The following is a 19,139-nucleotide window of genomic DNA, read 5'->3' on the forward strand; positions in this document are numbered from 1 at the left end:
CCCCTAAACCCAAAAGGAACCCCCCAAACCCAAAAGAATCCCCCCCAATCCCAAAAGGATCCCCTGATCCCAAAAGGGTCCCCGGCCCTAAAAGGGTCCCCCCCAGCCCCAAAATCCCCCCGATCCCAAAAGGAACCCCCAGAACCCAAAGAATCCCCCCAAATACCCCCAATCCTAAAAGGATCCCCCTGATCCTAAAAGGGTCCCCCCCAGTCCCAAAATCCCCCCGATCCCAAAAGGAACCCCGGAATTCCCCCCGATCCCTAAAGGATCCCCCAGAACCCAAAAGGGTCCCCCCAAATCCCCCCGATCCCAAAAGGATCCCCCAGAACCCAAAAGGGTCCCCCCAAATCCCCACAATCCCAAAAGGATCCCCCAAACCCCAAAAGGGGCGCCCCTAGCCCCAAAATTCCCCCAATCCCAAAAGGAACCCTGCAAATCCCCCGATCCCAAAAGGATCCCCCGAACCTAAAAGAATCCCCCCAATCCCAAAAAGGTTTCCCTGACCCCAAAAGGGGCCCCCAACCCCAAAGGGGCCCCCCAACCCTAAAAGGGCCCCCCCAGCCCCAAAATCCCCCCAATCCCAAAAGGAACACCCAGAACCCAAAAGAATCCCCCCGAATCCCCCCAATCCCAAAAGGATCCCCCTGATCCCAAAAGGATCCCCCCAGCCCCAAAAGGATCCCCCCAGCCCCAAAAGGATTCCCCCCCGGCCTCCAAATCCCCCCAATCCCAAAAGGGCTCCCCCAGCCCCAAAATCCCCCCGAACCCAAAAGGATCCCCCGGCCCCAAAAATAGCACCCCAAATCCCCCAATCCTCCCCATTACCCCAAAAAACCCCTCACCATTTCCCCCTAACTCCCCCCCAAAATCTTGGGACCCCCCCCAGAATTTTTGGGGACCCCCCCCCCCGGGATTTTGGACCCCCCAAAAAAAATTTACCGCCCCCCCCTCCCCCAGGAGCCTGGGCGTTGCACTTCTCCAAGGTGCGCTCGCTGACGCTGGACTCGTGGGAACCCGAACTGGTGAAGGTAACTGGGGAGCACTGGGAGGGGACTGGGGGGGGGTCCGGGGGGGGGGTCACCCGTGACACCCATGGGTGCCCCCCCCCCAAAAAAAAAGCTGATGTGCGAGCTGGGGAACCGGGCGCTCAACCGCATCTACGAGGCGCGCGTGGACGAGATGGGGGTCAAGAGACCCCAACCCGGCTGCTCCCGGTGAGACCCCCCCCCGGCACCCCCAAATTTTGGGGGGGCTCCGAGCACCCCCCCTTGTAGCCCCCCCAAACCCTAAGACCCCCCCCTTGCACCCCTAAATTGAGGGGGGGCTCTGATTCCATCCCTTATCCCCACCGGTCCCTAAGACCCCCCCCCGGCACCCCCAAATTGAGGGGGGGCTTCGATCTCCCCCCAGACCCCCCCGAAACCCCCAAATTTTGGGGGGGGGCTCCGAGCACCCCCCCCATACACCCCCCAGAACCCAAGACACCCCCTGACACCCCTAAATTTGGGGGGGGGCTCCAGTCCCACCCCCTATCCCCACCAGACCCCAAGACCCCCCCCGGCACCCCCAAATTTTGGGGGGGGGCTCCGAGCACCCCCCCCAGAACCCCCCCAAATCCCTCAAAGACCCCCAAGCACCCCCCAGGACCCCCCCAGGACCCCTGCAGTCCCCCCAAACCCCCTCCAAACCCCCCCAGCCCCTTCCCAGCCCCCTCCCAGCCACTCAGGACCCCCCCAGAACCCCCCCAAACCCCTCAAAGACCCTCCAAGCCCCCCCCAGGACCCCCCCAGCCTCCCCAAGACCCCTTCAGGACCCCCCCAGGACCCCCCCAAATACCCCAAAGACCCCCCCAAGCCCCCCCCGGTCCCTGCCAGCCCCCTCCCAGCCCCCCCAAGACCCCCCAGGACCCCTCCAGGACCCCTGCAGTCCCCCAAACCCCCTAAACCCCCCAAGACCCCCCCAGTCCCCCCAGGACCCCCCCCAGCCCCCTCCCAGCCCCCCCAGCCCCCCCCAAGCCCCCCCAGGAACCCCCAACCCCCCCAGAACCCCCCCAGGACCCCCCCCAGCCCCCTCCCAGCCCCCCCAGCCCCCCCAAAGACCCCCCCAGAACCCCCCCAGCCCCTCCCAGCCCCCCCCAAGCCCCCCCTAAATCCCCCCAAGACCCCCCCAGGACCCCCCGGACCCCCCAGGACCCCCCCAAATCCCTCAAAGACCCCCCCAAGACCTCCCAACCCCCCCCCAGCCCCCCCCAAGCCCCCCCCAAGCCCCCCCCAAACACCCCCAAGCCCCCCCCAGGACCCCCCTAGCCCCCTCCCAGCCCCCCCAAACACCCCCAGGACCCCCCCCAGTCCCCCAGGACCCCCCAGGACCCCCCCAAATCCCTCAAAGACCCCCCCCCAGCCCCCCCCCCAGCACCCCCAAGACCCCCCCAAGCCCCCCCAGGACCCCCCCCCGTGCCCCCCCAGGGAGCAGCGTGAGGACTGGATCCGCGCCAAATACGTGGAGAAGAAATTTGTCACCCGCCTGCCGGGGGGAGGGGGGGGCGCCAAGCCCCGCCCCCCGCGCACAGGCCCCGCCCCCCGAGGAAGCCCCGCCCACCGCAGAGACCAGGGTGAGGGGGCGGGGCCGAGCGGGGAGGGGGCGGGGCTTATGGTGGGGGCGTGGCTTAGGGTAGGGGCGGGGCTTAGGGTGGGCGGGGCTTGAGGGAGGAGGGCTTACAAAGGGGCGGGGTTTACCAAGGGGGGGGCTAACTGGGGGCGGGGCTTAAGGTGGGCGGGGTTTATAATAGGTTGGTCTTAGCCAGGGGGCGGGGCTTATGGGGGCGGGGCTTATAAGGGGGCGGGGCTTAATATGAATGGAGCTTAAGAGGGGTGGGCTACGGTGGGCGTGGCTTATCCAAGGGGCGGGGTTTGGTGAAAGGGGCGGGGCTTATCCTTAAGGGGCGGTGCTTCTGGTGGGAGGGGCGGGGTTTATGCTGAAGGGGCGTGGTTTGGGATGGAGAGGCGGGGCTTAGCGATAAGGGGCGGGGCTTCCCGGGTGGGCGTGGCCTCCAAACCAGGTGGGCGGGCTTCCAGGGTGGGCGGAGCCTCCAAGCCCCCTTTTCTCAATGGGTGAGCTCAGCTGGGGTGGGCGTGGCTTGCGGCGGGTGGGCGTGGCCTGGGGCGCTGTGGGCGTGTCCTAACCCCTTCCCCGCCCCCTTCCCCAGAGCCCGGCGAGGCCGAGGGCCCCCCCAACCTGCACCCCGGGGCGCTGCTGTACTGGGCGGCCCAGCACCGCCGCCTGCCCACCATGGCCGATGCCCTGGCCCACGGCGCCGACCCCGGCTGGGTCAACACGGCCGAGGAGAACCGCACGCCCCTGCTGCAGGCCGTGGCCGCGGTAAGGGGGGGACACCCCCATAGAGGGTGCTGGGGGCACCCCTAAATTTGTAACCCCCCTTCCCCCTTCCTAAAAATCCCTTTAGAACTCCCTGCTGGCCTGCGAGTTCCTGCTGCAGAACGGAGCCAGCGTCAACCAGAGCGACAGCCGCGGGCGGGGGCCGCTGCACCACGCCACCATGCTGGGCCATACTGGGTGAGTCCCAGTAAGGGACTGGGAGGGGAACTGGGGGGGGGTTTCCAAGGGGGTGCTGCTCAGTGTCCCTATTGAATGAATGGTGGCGGTGCCCACCCCTAGCGTGGCCGGGTGGGAAGCTAAGCAGGGGCTGCCCCGTTCAGCTCCTGGATGGGTGACCCGTCGTTCAGCTCCATTTAATGAATGGAGGCGGTGCCCACCCCTAATGGGGCTGACTGCGAAGCTAAGCAGGGGCTGCCATGTTCAGCTCTTGGATGGGTGACCCGTCATTCAGCTCCATTTAATGAATGGAGGCGGTGCCCACCCCTAATGGGGCTGGCTGCGAAGCTAAGCAGGAGTGGCCCTGTTCAGGTCTTGGATGGGTGACCTGGCGTTCAGCTCCATTTAATGAATGGAGGCGGCCCCCACCCCTAATGGGGCTGACTGGTTAAGCTAAGCAGGGGCTGCCATGTTCAGCTCCTGGATGGGTGACCCGTCGTTCAGCTCCATTTAATGAATGGGAGGCGGCGCCCACCCTAACACGGTCACTTGGGAAGCTAAGCAGGGGCTGCCCCGTTCAGGTCTTGGATGGGTGACTGCTACTGCTTAGGATCCCCCCTTAATTGCAGTCCTGAATCAGCCCCCACCACCACTTTAACCCCCCCCTCCCCCAGGGGATCCTCAGTGGTTTATTGGGGTTGTTTTCCTGCTCCTCTGCTGCTCCAGTGTCCCCCAGTTCCATACTGGGAGGGCAGCTCACAGAGCCCCCATTTAATGAATGGTGGCGGTGCCCACCCCTAGCACAGCCAGCTGGTGAAGCTAAGCAGGGGCTGCCCCGTTTAGTTTCTGGATGGGTGACCAGCACTAATTCCCTTGTGGGGGGTCCCATTTCTTTTGGGGGGGGGGGTCCTTATCTTATCTTATCTTATCTCCCCCTCCCCAAATTCCAGCCTGGCCTGCCTCTTCCTGAAGCGGGGGGCTGACATGAACGCGGTGGACGCGGAGGGGAAGGACGCCCTCACCATCGCCATCGAGCTGGCCAACGCCGACATCGTCACCCTGTGAGTGCCCCCTTGGTGTCGGGGGGGGGGGGAGCACCCTTGGGTGCGGGGAACCCCCCCCCCCCATCACCCCCCACCCCTAATTTCTCCCCCTCAGGCTGCGGCTGGCCAAGATGCGGGAGCTGGATGCTGCCCAGGGGCAGAGTGGTGGGTTTTTTATTTGGGGGGGGGGGGGCTCTGGGTTTTGGGGTGAACCTGGCTTTTTTGGGGGCTCCTGGCAGAGGAGTGGGTGGGGGGGGGTCTGGGAAATAAAAATTGGGGGGAGGGGGCTGAAATTTGGGGGTATCCTCGAGGATATCACGGATATCCCCGTGGGGGGGGTTCCTTGAATTTGGAACTTCCCTGAATTTGGGGGGGTTTCAAGGGGGGGGGATCCCCTGTTTTGGGGTCCCCCCACCCACACCCACCCCCCCCCCGCAGGCGACGACACCTACCTCGACATCTTCCGCGACATCTCCCTCATGGCCTCCGACCACCCCGAAAAGCTCGCCCGCCCCCACAACAAGTTCACCACCCTCTAGCCCCGCCCCCTTTTGACCAAGCCCCGCCCCCTTTTGACCAAGCCCCGCCCCCCTTGGGCGAGGCCCCGCCCCCTCGCAGGCAGCAACCAATAGAATAAAGCCTTGCCCCCCCCCCCCCCGCCACGAACATCTCCTGATGCGGTACCTAGAACGGGGCTGGTTGGGTTACCTAGAACCCCAAAAATGGGCCCAAAAATTGGGGCACCTAGAACGTCCCCCCCCCCAAAACGGCCACAAAATGAGTCCTCTAGAACCCCCCCCCCCCAAAAAAAAAAATCTGCTCCCCATGATGAGCTAGAACCAGCCCCCCCCCCAGCCCCGGTTGCGTTACCTAGAACCGAGCACCCAAAAATGGGCCTGGGGGGGGGGGTCACCAAGAACCGACCTTCGCGGCTCCCAACCCAAAATGGCTCCCCGGCGGGGTGGCCCCCCCCCTCCCCAAATCCGTTATCTGGACTGGATCCGCTTGGGTTACCTGGAACTGAGACCCCCCCCCCCCAAAATTCCTCACCTAAACCAGCTGGGGTTGGGAACCTAGAACTGACCCCAAAAACACCTAAAACGGATCCCAGCTGGGTCCTAGAACCCCCCCGTTGTGTTATCATGGGGGGGGGGTTCTAGGACCCCGCCCCCATCCTCAATTTACCCCCCCCCCCAGGGTGACACCCACCCCCCGCCCCCACCCCTGGGTGCCAAAGGAGGGACGGAGCCGAGGCCGAGCTTTGTGGGGAGCAGCGGGTTTAACGGGGCTGGTTCTAGGGCATCGAGGGGGAAACCGGGGGGGCCTCGCCGGGGGCCAAGCCGGGCCCCCCCCCTTTGCCAGCGTCACCCCGGGAAGTGTGGAAGAAGCCGGGGAGGGTGAGGATGAGGAGGCTCCCGGCCAGGAGGAAGGCGCCGGCAGCCAAGAAGGAGGCTGTGAAATCCCCGGTCAGGTCCCGCAGCCAACCTGAAAGACATTGGGGCACCTGGAACCCACCTAGAACCAGCCCAGAGAGCAACTGGGGGAACTGGGAAGGGTTGGAGGACCAGGAACATGTGGGATGGGGCACCTGGAACCCCAGAACCCACCTAGAACCAGCCCAGAGAGCAACTGGGGGAACTGGGAAGGGTTGGGGGACCGGGAACACGTGGGATGGGGCACCTGGAACCCACCTAGAACCAGCCCAGAGATCAACTGGGGGGAACTGGGAAGGGTTGGAGGACCAGGAACAGGTGGGATGGGGCACCTGGAACCCAGAACCCACCTAGAACCAGCCCAGAGAATAACTGGGGGAACTGGGAAGGGTTGGGGGACCGGGAACACGTGGGTTGGGGCACCCAGAACCCGCCCAGTGGCTGCCGGGGGTGGGTTCTGGGGGGCACCCCAGGCCCGTTGGGACACCAAGAACGTCCAGCATGGCCAAGGTTGCCCAAACCTTGAGGTCTTGGGCCCATTTTGGGTCGAAAATGGGGAGAAAATGGGCCCGGGAGCCCCCCCGGCTGCCCAACGCGGCCAATCCCAGGACTCCCAACCCCACCGAATGTCCTCGCCCACCCAAGCAGCCACGAGGATGGAAATGGGGTGCCCCCAGCCAGGCCCTAGGGGTGCCCCCCATGACCGGTTCTAGGTCCCCCAAACCCGTATTGCGTCAGTGGGGCAGTTTGGTGATCTAGAACGATGGGGGGTGAGCTCAGAAGCCCCCCCCAGGTGGGCAGCACGGCCGGTTCTAGGTCACCCAGCCCACCATGCCCAGTTGCTGACCCCATGAGCCACAGGGGTGGGGAACGGGCCCCCCAAACACACTCCAGATGCCCCCCATGATGGGTTCTAGGTCACCCAACCCCACAAAACGCCCCTGCCGTCATTTTCCGACCCCAAAATGATGAAAATCAGGCCCAAAACCACTCCCGGCTCCCCCCCGTGGACCGGTTCTAGGTCTCCCAACCCCTCCCAGCGCCCCCCCGACCCCAACACCGAGCCCCCCTTCCTACCGGCCAAGGGAGCCCCCAGCAGCGACCCGACGCTCTCCAACATCTGCATGAGGCCGATGGCGTGGAGCAGCCGCCCGGCGCCCATCACCTCGGCCACGCCGGTGAACTGCAGGGGCACCACGGCGCCGGCGCAGAACCCGTAGGCCAAAACCAAGGCCAGGAGCCCCCCGAAGGACGTCCCCAAGGGCAGCAGCAGCAGCGCCAGCCCCGTCAGCGCCCCCCAAGCCAAGAGGTGGTGGAGCAAAGGGACGGCGAGGCGGGGGGCCAGCCAGCCGGCCAGCACCCGCCCGCCGCCGTCGGCCACCGCCATGGCCGCCATGGCCTGCCCGGCCTGGTGCTCGGTGCACCCCACCTCGTGGGCGCGGGCCGGCCCGTGGACGTGGGGCACGTAGTAGCCGGCGTCCACCAGCACGAAGGCCAAGGAGTAGCGGAGGAAGGGGCCGTGACGCAGCAGCCGCCACAACCCCCACCGGCCCCGCGCCGGGCCCGGCGACTCCTTGGGGGTCTTCAGAGGCCGCAGCAAGGCGCCGGCCACCAGGAGGTTGAAGGAGACGGCGGCCATCACCAGTAGGGTCCCCCGCCAGCCGTAGGCGTCCAGTAGGAGAGGGACCAGAGCCGCCAGGACCAGCCCCAAAACGCTGGCCCCCGACATGGCCAAGCCCGTGGCCAGCGCGCGCCGCGCCGGGAAGTAGCGGCCCACGGTGGCCAGCGAGGGCGTGAAGACCAGCGCCCAGCCCAGGCCTGCAAGAAAAATTTTGGGGGGGGGGGTTCTAGGCGGGGTTGGTCATTGGGGGTGGGTGGAGGGGGCTTACGGTGGGTGGGGGGTGGGTTAAGGGCAGCAGATGGGAGCGGTGGTTCTAGGTCATGCAACGGGAGGGGGGGGGGTTGAGGCGGGTTTTTTTTTGGGGGGGGGGTTCTAGGTCACCCAATGCATGGGGGTGGGTTGAGGCGGGTTTTTTTTGGGGGGGGGTTCTAGGTCACCCAATGCATGGGGGTGGTTTGAGGCGTTTTTTTTGGGGGGGGGGGTTCTAGGTCACCCAATGCATGGGGGTGGTTTGAGGCGTTTTTTTTTTTGGGGGGGGGGTTCTAGGTCACCCAATGCATGGGGGTGGTTTGAGGCATTCGGTTGGGGGGGGGGGTTCTAGGTCACCCAATGGGCTGGGGGGGACTCGGTTGCCCGATTTTTTGGGATGTTCTAGGTGTCCCAATGGCCTGGGGTCGTCTGAGGCCCCCCAGTGAGGATGGGGGGCACCCGATAGGCTGGGGGGGGTCCAGGTCACCCCAAGGGTGTTCTAGGTTCCCCGTGTCCCCTTTGAGCCACCTTTCACCCAAAGAACCGTAAAGTTCTAGGTCACCCCACCCCATCCCTCCCTCACCCAAGGGACCCCCATGTTCTAGGTCACCCAACCCCTCCCTCACCCAAGGGACCCCCCACGTTCTAGGTCACCCAACCCCTCCACATCACCCAACCCCATCCCTCCCTCACCCAAGGGACCCCACGTTCTAGGTCACCCAACCCCTCCACATCACCCAACCCCATCCCTCCCTCACCCAAGGGACCCCACGTTCTAGGTCACCCAACCCCCTCTAGGTCACCCAACCCCCTCTAGGTCACCCAACCCCCTCTAGGTCACCCAACCCCTCCACATCACCCAACCCCATCAATCCTTCACCCAAGGGACCCCCCGCGTTCTAGGTCACCCAACCCCTCCACGTCACCCAACCCCCTCTAGGTCACCCAACCCCATCCCTCCTTCACCCAAGGGAACCCCACGTTCTAGGTCACCCAACCCCTCCACATCACCCAACCCCACCCCTCCCTCACCCAAGGGAACCCCCACGTTCTAGGTCACCCAACCCCCTCTAGGTCACCCAACCCCTTCAGGCCACCCAACCCTTCCCCCCCTCACCCAAGGGAACCCCCACGTTCTAGGTCACCCAACCCCTCTCCCGCCCCCTCCCTCACCCCGCCGCCCACCCCCCCCCCAGCCCCCTACCTGTCAGCAGCCCCACGCTGAGGTAGAGGTGGGCCAGGTGGGTGGCGAAGGACCCCAGGAGGAACCCCAGGCCCGTGAGCAAGCCCCCAACCATGACCACGGGGCGGGCGCCGAAGCGGGTGCTCAAGGTGCTGGCCAGGGGTCCTGCAACAGGGAGCGGGACCCCAGGGGTCTTTACTGGGAGGACTGGGAGCCAGGGATTGGGGGGGAGGGGTCCCAGTGCCTCCCAGGGACCTTTACTGGTGGGATTGGGATCCCAGGGTGAAGGGTAGGGTGGTCCTGGTGCTCCCAGTGCGTCCCATTTGCCCCAGGACTTCCTAATGGTGGGATTGGGAACCCCAGGGAGAGAGGGGAGGGGGTCCCAGTGCTCCCATTCCCTCCCAGCAGCCCCCAAGCCCCCTTACTGGTGGAACTGGGACTTCAGGGAGATAGGTGAGGGGGGATCCCAGTGCCCCCCACAGCCCTCAAACCTCATTACTGGTGGCACTAGGACTTCAGGGACGTGAGTGAGGGGCCCCCAGCTCTCCCAGTATCCTCCCAGTATCCCCTAAAACCCTTTACTGGTGGCTCTGGGTCCCCAGTGAGACAGATGATGGACCCCCAACCCTCCCAGTATCCTCCCAGTATTTTCCCAACCCTTTTATTGGTAGCACTGGGACCCCAGGAACACGGGTGAGGGACCCCAGCCCTCCCAGTATCCTCCCAGTATCCCCTAAAACCCTTTACTGGTGGCTCTGGGTCCCTGGGGACACAGGTGAGAACCCCCCCAACCCTCCCAGTATCCTCCCAGTATCCTCCCAGTATTCTCCCAACCCCTTTATTGTCCCAGTATCCTCCCAGCCCCCTTACTGGTACCACTGGGACCCCAGGAACATGGATGAAGGCCCCCCCCCCCAGCCCTCCCAGTTACCCCCAGTTACCCCCACTCACCTCCCAGTTGCAGCGTGGCGATGGCGGTGGAGCCCACCCAGGCGATGGCCCCTGCCCCCCCCTTGAAGGACTCCCCCATCTCCCCCAGGCACAGCCCCAGCACCCGCAGCCCCCCGAAAACCAGCCCCGACTGCAGGAAGGCGCCCCCCACCACCACCCACCCCCAGGGGCGCGACGGGGACCCCCCCGCCATCACCCAGCAGGGGGGGGGGGCAAAGGGGACGGGGGGGCCTACTTGTCCCGGGAGGGGGAGGGGGGGGGCACTTGTCCCGGGGGGGAGGGGAGGGGGGGGGGCACTTGTCCCGAGGGGGGGGGGCACTCAGATATCCAGGGCAAGCGGCTGAAAAAAGGGAATAATAAATAAATAAATTGGGGGGGGGGCACAACTGGGGAGGGGGGCAGGTAACAAGGGCTGGGGGGTCCCAGGTGTTTGGGAGGGGGTCAATGGTGGTTTATTTTTTTTGGGGGGGGGGATCTCAGGTGTTTGGGGGTCCCAAATTGGGGGCGGGGTCTCAGGTAACGGGGGGGGGGGCCCTGGGAGGGGGGGGCCCAGGTGTGGGGGCTCCCAGGTAATGGGGGGGGGGTCCCATGTAACTGGGGGGGGGGGCAGGTAATGGGGGCCCCAGCTTTTTTTTTGGGGGGGGCTCCCAGATGATGGGGGGGTGGGGACACAACACCAGGTGATTTTGGGGGGGGGGGGAGGGCACGGGGGGGGGGTCCCAGCTGTCCCCAGCCGCTCCCTACCTGGCTCAGCCTCGGGACAGCCACAGGGGGGGGCCAAAGTCCAGCTATGGGGGGGGTCCCAGAGCCTCTCCGTGAGCCTCTGTTAATGATCGACCCCCCCCCCGCCACCCCCCCCCCCCATCATGGGGATCCCCCCCCCCTTCCTTGGGCAAAGGTCACCAAGGGGGAGGGGACAGCGGGAGGCTGCAAGACGTCTGGGGGGGGGCAAAGGGGGGGGGGGGTCATGTGGGTCCTATTGGGGGGGGCACGAGGGTCCCATGGGGGGGGGGGTCACATCTGGGTGTCCTGGAGGAGGGTGTCGGGGGGGGGCACTGGGGGGGGGGACACCTGGCACCCCTTAGGAGAGGGTCTTATTGGGGGGGGGGCATTTAGGGGGGCCTAAAGCCTCATTTTGGGGCTAAACCCCCCAGTTTTGGAGGCCTAATGCCTCAGTTGGGGGGTAAACCCCCAATTTTGGGGGATAATGCCTCATTTTGGGGCTAAACCCCCCAGTTTTGGGGCCTAATGCCTCATTTTGGGGACTAAACCCCCCCCATTTAGGGAGCCTAATGCCTCATTTATGGGGCTAAAACCCCCCAGTTTTGGGGGCCTAATGCTTCATTTTGGGGCTAAACCCCCAATTTGGGGGGATAATGCCTCATTTTGGGGCTAAAGCCCCCCAGTTTTGGGGGCCTAATGCCTCATTATGGGGACTAAAACCCCCAATATGGCGGCCTAATGCCTCCTTTTCAGGCCTAACCCCCCAGTTTTGGAGCCCTAATGTGTCATTTTGGGCCTAAACCCCCAATTTTGGGGGCTTCATGCCTCATTTTCAGGCTAAACCCCCCAGTTTTGGGGTCCTAATGCCTCATTTTGGGGATTAAAACCCCCCATTTAGGGAGCCTAATGCCTCATTTATGGGACTAAAACCCCCAATATGGCGGGCCTAATGCCTCATTTATGGGGCTAAAACCCCCCAGTTTTGGGGGCCTAATGCTTCACTTTGGGGATAAACCGTCAATTTTGGGGACCTAATGCCTCATTTTGGGGCCTAAACCCCCAATTTTGGGGGATAACGCCTCATTTTCAGGCCTAACCCCCCAATATGGCGGGCCTAATACTTCAGTTTGGGTGTTCAGCTGATTCAAGGATGGAAGCTGAAATTCCTTGAAGTGACCCCACAACCCCGTAACCCCCCCAGAAAAATCCTGCCCCCCCCCCTTGTGCCCCCCCCCGGCCACTTATGGTGCAGGTGACAGTTTTGGAGGTGCCGGTCTCCCAGAAGCCCAGCTTTTTGGGGTCATCCAGGTCCCTTTTGGGGACAGCTGGGTGTCAGGGCCCCTTTTTGGGGATACCCAGGTCCCTTTTTGGGGACATCCAAGCCCCTTTTTTGGGTCATCCAGGTCCCTTTTGGGGTCATTTTGGGGACAGCCGGGTGCCTTGGCCCCTTTTGGGAAGAACCCACAACCCCGGCTGCTTTTTTTTGGGGGGGGGACCCCTGGAGATCCGGGACCCCATTGGGGTCACCCAGGTGCTGGGGTCCTTTGGGGACACCGGGACCCCCCCCTTGGGGACACCAGGACTGGGGTCCCCTACAGGGGGGGGGACACACACAGAGGGGACGGCGCTGTCACTGGGGGGGGGACACCTGGGGGTCCCCTGTAATGGGGGGGGGCACCCAGATCGCCTTGGGGGGGGGGCATCTGGGTCTTTGGGGGGAAATTTGGGCCCTAAAAAGAAGGTCTGGGGCCCGAAAAAAAAGGGCTTGGGCCCTAAAAACTGGGGCTTAGGCCCTGAAGAGAGGGGTTTGGGCCCAAAAGGGAGGGATTTGGGTAAAAAAAGGCCAAAAGGGTAAAAAAGGCCAAAAAAAACCTAAAAAGTGATTTTTTTCTCTGTTTCTTCGCAAATTTCCATCGTTCTTCCTGACACGATTGCCTCAGGAAGGAGGTGGAGGAAAACACGATGGAATCCCCAAAAAAACTGTTGAGTTTTTTTTCTGAGGCTCGTTCGTTTAGGAGGGGGGTGAAGGTTGCTTTCCAGACAGGTTCAAAGCCCCCAAAACCTCCCAAAAAGTGGGGCCCAAGGCTCCTTGTAAGTTTGGAGTCCCCAAGGTCCTTTGCCACGCCCCAGCTTGGCAGAATTCCACAGCTCAAAACAAGGAAAAAACGTAAAACTAACGGATTATAACTAATAAATTTTAATAGTGCAAAGTGTTTTAAGGAGGAAAAGGGAAAAATTCGGGAACGTGGGGAATTTTGGCTCAGCTTCGCCACCCGGGATGGCTGCAGGTTTTAGCTCCACTGCAAAGTGTAGGCTTTGCCTAATTCCAGTTCCAGCTGGGTGGTTAAAAGGACCTTGAAAAAAGCAAAATAAAATAAATTTTTAAAAAAAGGTGAGTTAATCAGAGCTGAAGACATCTTGCTTTTTTTTTTTTCTCATACGTTACCAAAAATTTGCCTAAGTGCCATAAATTTCTTTATTCTGGATCATGAGGTTCCCATCCCCCCCCCTTTATTTTTTTTAATTATGATTATTATTTTTTTTACATAAAACTTGGACTATTGCGACTGCGTTTACAAATTTCTTCTTTCTCCATCCAGGAGAAATTCATCATTTTTGATTATATAAGCTAATTATATATATGTTATTGTTTGATCACATTATATTAATTATAATACGATTTTTCATGTTATAACATGATTTGTTCATGTTATAATTAATATAATAATCATGTTATAATATAATAATATAATTAATATAATTAATCATGTTATAATTAATCACATTACCATTAATCACATTATAACATTATAACATTATCACATTATAATTATTAATTATAACATGATTTTTCATGTTGTAATATGATTTGTTCATGTGATATTAATTATAATGTGATTAATGGTAATGTGATTAATTATAACGTAATTAATTATAAATATTCAACATTATATAAATAATACTATGTAAAATACAAAAAGCAACCTAATATTTTTGCTTTATATCCTTTTTTGACATAACAACTCTATATTTTATATTTTATCTATACAATATTCAATATTATATAAATATTATTTTCATTATTTTATAGAATATTATTCAATATTATATAAATAATGTTATGTAAAATACATAAAGCAACCTAGTATTTTTATTTTATATAATTTTGATATAATACACAATAAAGCAACCTAATATTTTTATTTTATAGAATTTTGATATAATACACAATAAAGCAACCTAATATTTTTATTTTATAGAATTTTGATATAATACACAATAAGGCAACCTAACATTTTTATTTTCTATATTTTTTTTGATATAATACGCAATAAAGCAACCTAACATTTTTATTTTATACAATTTTGATATAATAAAAATACTGGGTTGCTTTATTGTGTATTTTATATAATTTTCATATAATACAGAATAAAGCAACCTAATATTTTTATTTTATGTATATTTTTTGATATAATATTTCTGTATATTCAACATCTTTCTGTATATTCAACATCTTTCTTTTTCTGTCATCAGGCAGAAAAGGGATGAGACCCGAAACACGCCGCGTGCCCTAAATTTAATTCGGCATCGACCCCACCCGGTGTCCTTACCTGCGTCGTGGCGTTGTAGGACAGCGCGTGTGCGGATGGGATTTCGATGCCGTTCTCCAAAACCGCCAGCTGCGTCACGGTGGTCTTCTGCCCCAAAGTTTTCACCGTGGTAAATTTCAAATTATTCGGGTCGGAGTAGCCCCGGTGCAAAACCTTTATCTCTAAGGTGTTCTGAAGGGGAGAAGGAAATTGGTGTTTTTTTTTTGTTTTGTTTTTCTCAAATTTAAATATTTTTTTTCAGTGGTTTTGTTTTGTTTTGTTTTTCTCAAATTTAAATATTTTTTTTTCATAATCGCAATGTCATAGCAAGAGGCTAAAATAGCTGTGCTATTTTAAGCTTATTTTTAGTAAAATTGGGGATGTTAATTGCATTATAGCAGCAAAATTATAAAAAAAATATAAAAAAATATAAAAATTATAAAAATTACAAAAATTATAAAAATTATTAAAATTATAAAATTGCATTATTGACGCAAAACACTTCTCAGCTCCTTGGGGTACAGCAGGAGAATTTGTGGATGTATATGTGTGTGTAAAATATATATATTTACTTATATTATAGTAGTAATATTAATATATACGTAAATGTGTGTGTAAATATATATATATAAAATACATTTATACATATAATCCATATATACATATAATATATTTATATAATCCATATATAAATATAATCCGTATATTAATATAATATATATTAATATATGGATTATAAAATATAAATATAATCCATATATAAATATACATATACATATATATATATAATACATATACACACACATATATAATACATATACATATATATATTAAAAATATAAATATAAATATATAAAAAACATAAATATAAATATAAATATAAAATATATCTATATTTTATATATATATTCTGGGGGAATAACCCCCCAAAGCAAAATAAATTGCTTTATTTGTAGTGGTGCAGGCTGTTGGGATTTAGAGGCTATAGCAGGTATACAAATCTATACCCCTTTATCATAAATAAATATATTACATAGACAGAAATGAATATATAAAATATAAAAATAATTAAATATATGAATTTAAGTCTGTATGGGGAATAGCCCCCCAAAGTAAATGAAGTTGCTCTGATTTATCCTGGTGCAAGTACAAAACGACTTCATCCTTCCAGGACGTGCCTTGTAAGCCCAAGCAAATTTTCCTTAAAAATCAGCAATTAGAGCCCTACGCCCGTTGTCACGACACTAAATAAGAGCCGGACATCAAAACATTAAAAATCCCAAATTTAAGCTTTTTTAAATGGATACTAGCATCCAGGCTGGGCACTGCAGCCCAGGGAGTTTCTGTTACAAACCTGACGAGCAGTAAATGAGGTCAGCAGATAGACTCCATCCTCATACGCATCTGTTAAAAGACCAAAATAAAGTGAAATATGGACAATTCATATTTTAAATTTAAATTTAAATTATATTTTTAAATTTAATAGAAAACTTGTGCTGTACATGCTATGTATGTGCATATGCATCGTGCAGCCTGCTACGTGCTGGTATGCTAAAATCCACAATTTTGTGCATTAATTGGGATAATCTCAGCTGTTGACTTCTAAAAATCCCTTATCTTCTGAATTTATTAATATTGAGGAGTTTCGTTAAAGCTTTCCGCTTCATCTGCGGTGTGATTCCCGCTTCATCTTCCTATAAATTGGAGAAGAAATCCCTATTCTACGTGTTTTCCTAGGTCCGAGGCACAATTTAATTTCTGCAAAATACAAATTCTCTAAATAATAACATTATGCTTTTAATTTAGCATTGTTTCACTCATTTTGCCATTTTCCTTGGTTTATGTGTAATCATTTTAATAATTTTCCTGGAATTTTTTTCTACTCCATCCCTCTAAACACACCCTTGTGTGATCGTTGCCCAATATCCCCAAAATGAAAATTCGGTGCTCGTGTTCAAAATCCACAGTGCTAAAAAAAAAAGACAATATTTGTGCCTTGTGGGCACAAATTTTGAATTTAGGGGATTTTTCGTGTAAATGACCATTTTTGTCCTTACCAATGCGCACCCCGTCGTCCCAATAAAGTTGACCTTCTGCGAGCTGACTGTCATTCAGAGCAACAATAAGTGACAACTCGTTTTTTCGGCTATGAAAATTAAAAAAAAAAAGACATTTTTCTTAGGTAATCCCATTTTATATTTATATTTTATTTTATATCTCATGAGAGGTATTAAGTTAAAAAATTAATAATTATAATTAAAATAATAAAATAAAATAAAATAATAAAATAAAATAAAATATAAAATAAAATAAAATATAAAATATAAAATATAAAATAATATAAAATAATATAATATAAAATAATATAATATAATATAATATAATATAATATAATATAATATAATATAATATAATATAATATAATATAATATAATATAATAAAAAATTATAGATGTTGCACACAATTTAGCTGCCACCAGCCTTCCCCTCTCCGTAATATTGTATTTAAGGAAACCCAAAAAATAATAAAATTGCCCAAAAATTGACATCCTGAGCAATGCTGGAATTGAATCATGATGGGGATGCTTCCAAGAACACAGGAAAATTTCGCTTTTCCCACTTAAAAATGTGACAGCAAAAAAAAAAAAAAAAGCCACGATTGAATTATTTATTTGCCGTGCTACTAAATATTTCCCTTAAAAAGCCAAAATTGGAGTGTTTGATGGTGACTGCTCGTCTCGTACCTGTAAGCGGTGGTGTTGGCGGGGCTCTGCTGGACGAGGACGTGGCCGCCACGGATGTGGAGGTTGATGTGTTCGAGAGGAGCGGGTAAATTTCTGAATTCTCCCTTAGAGCTAAAATATTCATCCTAATGGTGGAGAAAAACAGAAAACAGAAAAGAAAACACACCAAAAAAAAACACAAAGAAACAACCCCCCCAAAATAAACACCAAAACCTTGAGAAAACCCCAACAAAACCTCAATAAAACCCAAAATAACAACAAAAAAAATAAAAAATAAAATAAAATAAAATAAAATAAAATAAAATAAAATAAAATAAAATAAAATAAAATAAAATAATAAAATAAAATAAAATAAAATAAAATAAAATAAAATAAAATAAAACAAAATAATAAAACAAAATAAAATAAAATAAAACAAAACAAAAAAGATGCCGCCCCTGTTGAATTCTTTGCTTAAAACTTTTAAATTTAAAATACAAATTTAAAGAATATTTTATGAATGCCTCCAAAAACATCAAGCACAGCTTTTAAACGCAGCAAGAGCTACGGATTTTTCGGGACAAGGGTTTAAATTTGGTATTTTTCAGGACAACAGCTTAAATTCTGCATGCAGAAAACAAGCACGTGGTGGATTCCCACTCTTTTTTTTATAGAAAAAAAAAAAAAAAATATGTATTTAATTACTTACTGTGTGGTAATCATACCAGGTGGCATTCGGGAAGTAAGCATTCACCGTTACAGCACCCTGGAATTAAAGATTTTTGCTTTGGGTCTATTCAAGCCAAAAAGCAGAAGTTTAGCTAAAGTAGCATTGAATATTTTTCTTGTTTTCTAGTATTTTATTACTTTTTCCTAATTTTTCCAGTATTTCTGTCAGCTTTTACCTGTTCCAGCACGGGGCTGATGAGCAGTGCTGGTCCCCAAAGAAATTGTTTCTGTATGTCCCATGTTGTCCTGTCTTCCACAAATCTGCAAAATTGCAAAATTAAAAAAAAAAAAAAAAAAATCAATCAGAAGTGGTCATACACCATTTTATTAATGATTTTTACGAAATATTTCCCTGTTGAAGCCTTTTTTCTTCAGTAAAACTACCGGTTCCTCAACTGTAAGCATGCCACTGGTAATAACAGGTAATAGTGATTATTGATAATTAATAATAATAATTCATTATTAATAATAGTTCGTTAATAATAATTTCATCTATGTGAACTTGATTTAAAAAAATAAAACAAAATAAAACAAAATAAATAAAACAAATAAATAAAATAAATAACATAAAATAAAAAATAAAATAGATAAATAAAATAAAACAAAATAAATAAAACAAATAAGTAAAACAAATAAATAAAATAAAATAAAATTTCATTAATAGTAATTTCATCTATTTGAACTTGATTTAAAAAATAAAATAAAATAAAATTTCATTAATAATTATTTCATCTATTTGAACTTGATTTAAAAAGATAAAATAAAATAAAATTTCATTAATAATGATTTAATCTATTTGAATTTGATTTAAAAAATAAGATAAAATAAGATAAAATAAGATAAAATTTCGTTAATGATTTAATCTATTTGAACTTGATTTAAAAAAATAAAATAACATAAAATAAAATAAGATAAAATAAAATAAGATAAAATTTCGTTAATAATTTCATCTATTTGAACTTGATTTAAAAAATAAAATAAAATAAAACAAAACAAATAAAACAAATAAAATAAAATAAAACAAAATAAATAAATAAAACAAATAAAACAAAATAAAATAATTAAATAAATAAATATAAAAAACAAAATAATCTTACTAGAGACAGCCCTACTAAAGGAGTAAGCTTACTCGTGGAGCAGGGGCCGGACCACGGTGCTGCCGTGCGCGTTGGCTTGGTACATCAGCGTGTAGAGGTAGGGCAGGAGGCTGTAGCGGATGTTCAGCACCTCCCGGGAAATGTTCTGAAAGGTGGTATTCCAGGCAACGGGATCTTGCCTCTAAAAAAGAGAAGCTCGTTGTCCCGGAGGTTTTATTTGGAAGAAACAGGAGAAAAAAAAA

The 19,139-nt window shown here is 52.2% G+C and overlaps 3 protein-coding genes across 5 annotated transcripts in view; 1 reads left to right on the plus strand and 2 right to left on the minus strand.

Moving 5' to 3' along the window:
• The first annotated feature begins 947 nt into the window (after nucleotides 1-947).
• Nucleotides 948-5,256, plus strand: LOC137848988 (arf-GAP with coiled-coil, ANK repeat and PH domain-containing protein 1-like). The gene is made up of 8 exons (XM_068668468.1): nucleotides 948-1,031; nucleotides 1,123-1,217; nucleotides 2,469-2,614; nucleotides 3,209-3,381; nucleotides 3,467-3,576; nucleotides 4,506-4,616; nucleotides 4,714-4,763; nucleotides 5,037-5,256. The coding sequence occupies exons 2-8, from the start codon at nucleotides 1,126-1,128 to the stop codon at nucleotides 5,135-5,137; spliced, it is 783 nt and encodes a 260-aa protein (XP_068524569.1). The 5' UTR covers nucleotides 948-1,031; nucleotides 1,123-1,125; the 3' UTR covers nucleotides 5,138-5,256.
• A 602-nt stretch (nucleotides 5,257-5,858) lies between these two features.
• Nucleotides 5,859-10,863, minus strand: LOC137848987 (monocarboxylate transporter 13-like). Of its 2 annotated transcripts, none has more exons than XM_068668467.1 (5): nucleotides 10,780-10,863; nucleotides 10,036-10,375; nucleotides 9,106-9,249; nucleotides 7,109-7,849; nucleotides 5,859-6,102 (listed from the first exon to the last, which is right to left on the minus strand). In XM_068668467.1, exons 2-5 carry the CDS (start codon nucleotides 10,226-10,228, stop codon nucleotides 5,963-5,965), a joined length of 1,218 nt encoding a protein of 405 aa, XP_068524568.1. In that variant the 5' UTR covers nucleotides 10,229-10,375; nucleotides 10,780-10,863; the 3' UTR covers nucleotides 5,859-5,962. The 2 variants fall into 2 exon arrangements, with proteins under 2 accessions (XP_068524568.1, XP_068524567.1); XM_068668466.1 differs by having other exon boundaries at nucleotides 5,859-6,083; nucleotides 10,780-10,861.
• Nucleotides 10,864-12,939: 2,076 nt separating this feature from the next.
• Nucleotides 12,940-19,139, minus strand: part of LOC137848985 (maltase-glucoamylase-like) — a 40,645-nt gene continuing 34,445 nt past the window's right edge. For both annotated transcript variants that reach the window (XM_068668465.1, XM_068668464.1), the window contains exons 41-48: nucleotides 18,930-19,078; nucleotides 17,977-18,061; nucleotides 17,781-17,837; nucleotides 17,093-17,217; nucleotides 16,406-16,494; nucleotides 15,703-15,752; nucleotides 14,370-14,540; nucleotides 12,940-13,112 (exon numbers count right to left, since the gene is read on the minus strand). In XM_068668465.1, coding sequence (XP_068524566.1) covers nucleotides 13,050-13,112; nucleotides 14,370-14,540; nucleotides 15,703-15,752; nucleotides 16,406-16,494; nucleotides 17,093-17,217; nucleotides 17,781-17,837; nucleotides 17,977-18,061; nucleotides 18,930-19,078 — 789 coding nt within the window. In that variant the 3' untranslated portion in view covers nucleotides 12,940-13,049. The remainder of the gene's footprint in view (nucleotides 13,113-14,369; nucleotides 14,541-15,702; nucleotides 15,753-16,405; nucleotides 16,495-17,092; nucleotides 17,218-17,780; nucleotides 17,838-17,976; nucleotides 18,062-18,929; nucleotides 19,079-19,139) is intronic.

Source organism: Anas acuta, unplaced genomic scaffold, assembly GCF_963932015.1.
Source record: "Anas acuta unplaced genomic scaffold, bAnaAcu1.1 SCAFFOLD_283, whole genome shotgun sequence".
Taxonomy (NCBI): domain Eukaryota; kingdom Metazoa; phylum Chordata; class Aves; order Anseriformes; family Anatidae; genus Anas; species Anas acuta.

Coding starts and splice junctions, on each gene's coding strand:
- LOC137848988 (XM_068668468.1), top strand. CDS start 1,126: ATGTGCGAGCTGGGGAACCGGGCGCTCAACCGCATCTACGAGGCGCGC. Junction 1,218..2,468: donor CCCCAACCCGGCTGCTCCCG/GTGAGACCCCCC, acceptor GTGCCCCCCCAG/GGAGCAGCGTGAGGACTGGA. Junction 2,615..3,208: donor CGCCCACCGCAGAGACCAGG/GTGAGGGGGCGG, acceptor CCCCTTCCCCAG/AGCCCGGCGAGGCCGAGGGC.
- LOC137848987 (XM_068668466.1), bottom strand. CDS start 10,228: ATGGCGGGGGGGTCCCCGTCGCGCCCCTGGGGGTGGGTGGTGGTGGGG. Junction 9,250..10,035: donor CGCCACGCTGCAACTGGGAG/GTGAGTGGGGGT, acceptor TCCCTGTTGCAG/GACCCCTGGCCAGCACCTTG. Junction 7,850..9,105: donor CAGCGTGGGGCTGCTGACAG/GTAGGGGGCTGG, acceptor TTTTTCTTGCAG/GCCTGGGCTGGGCGCTGGTC.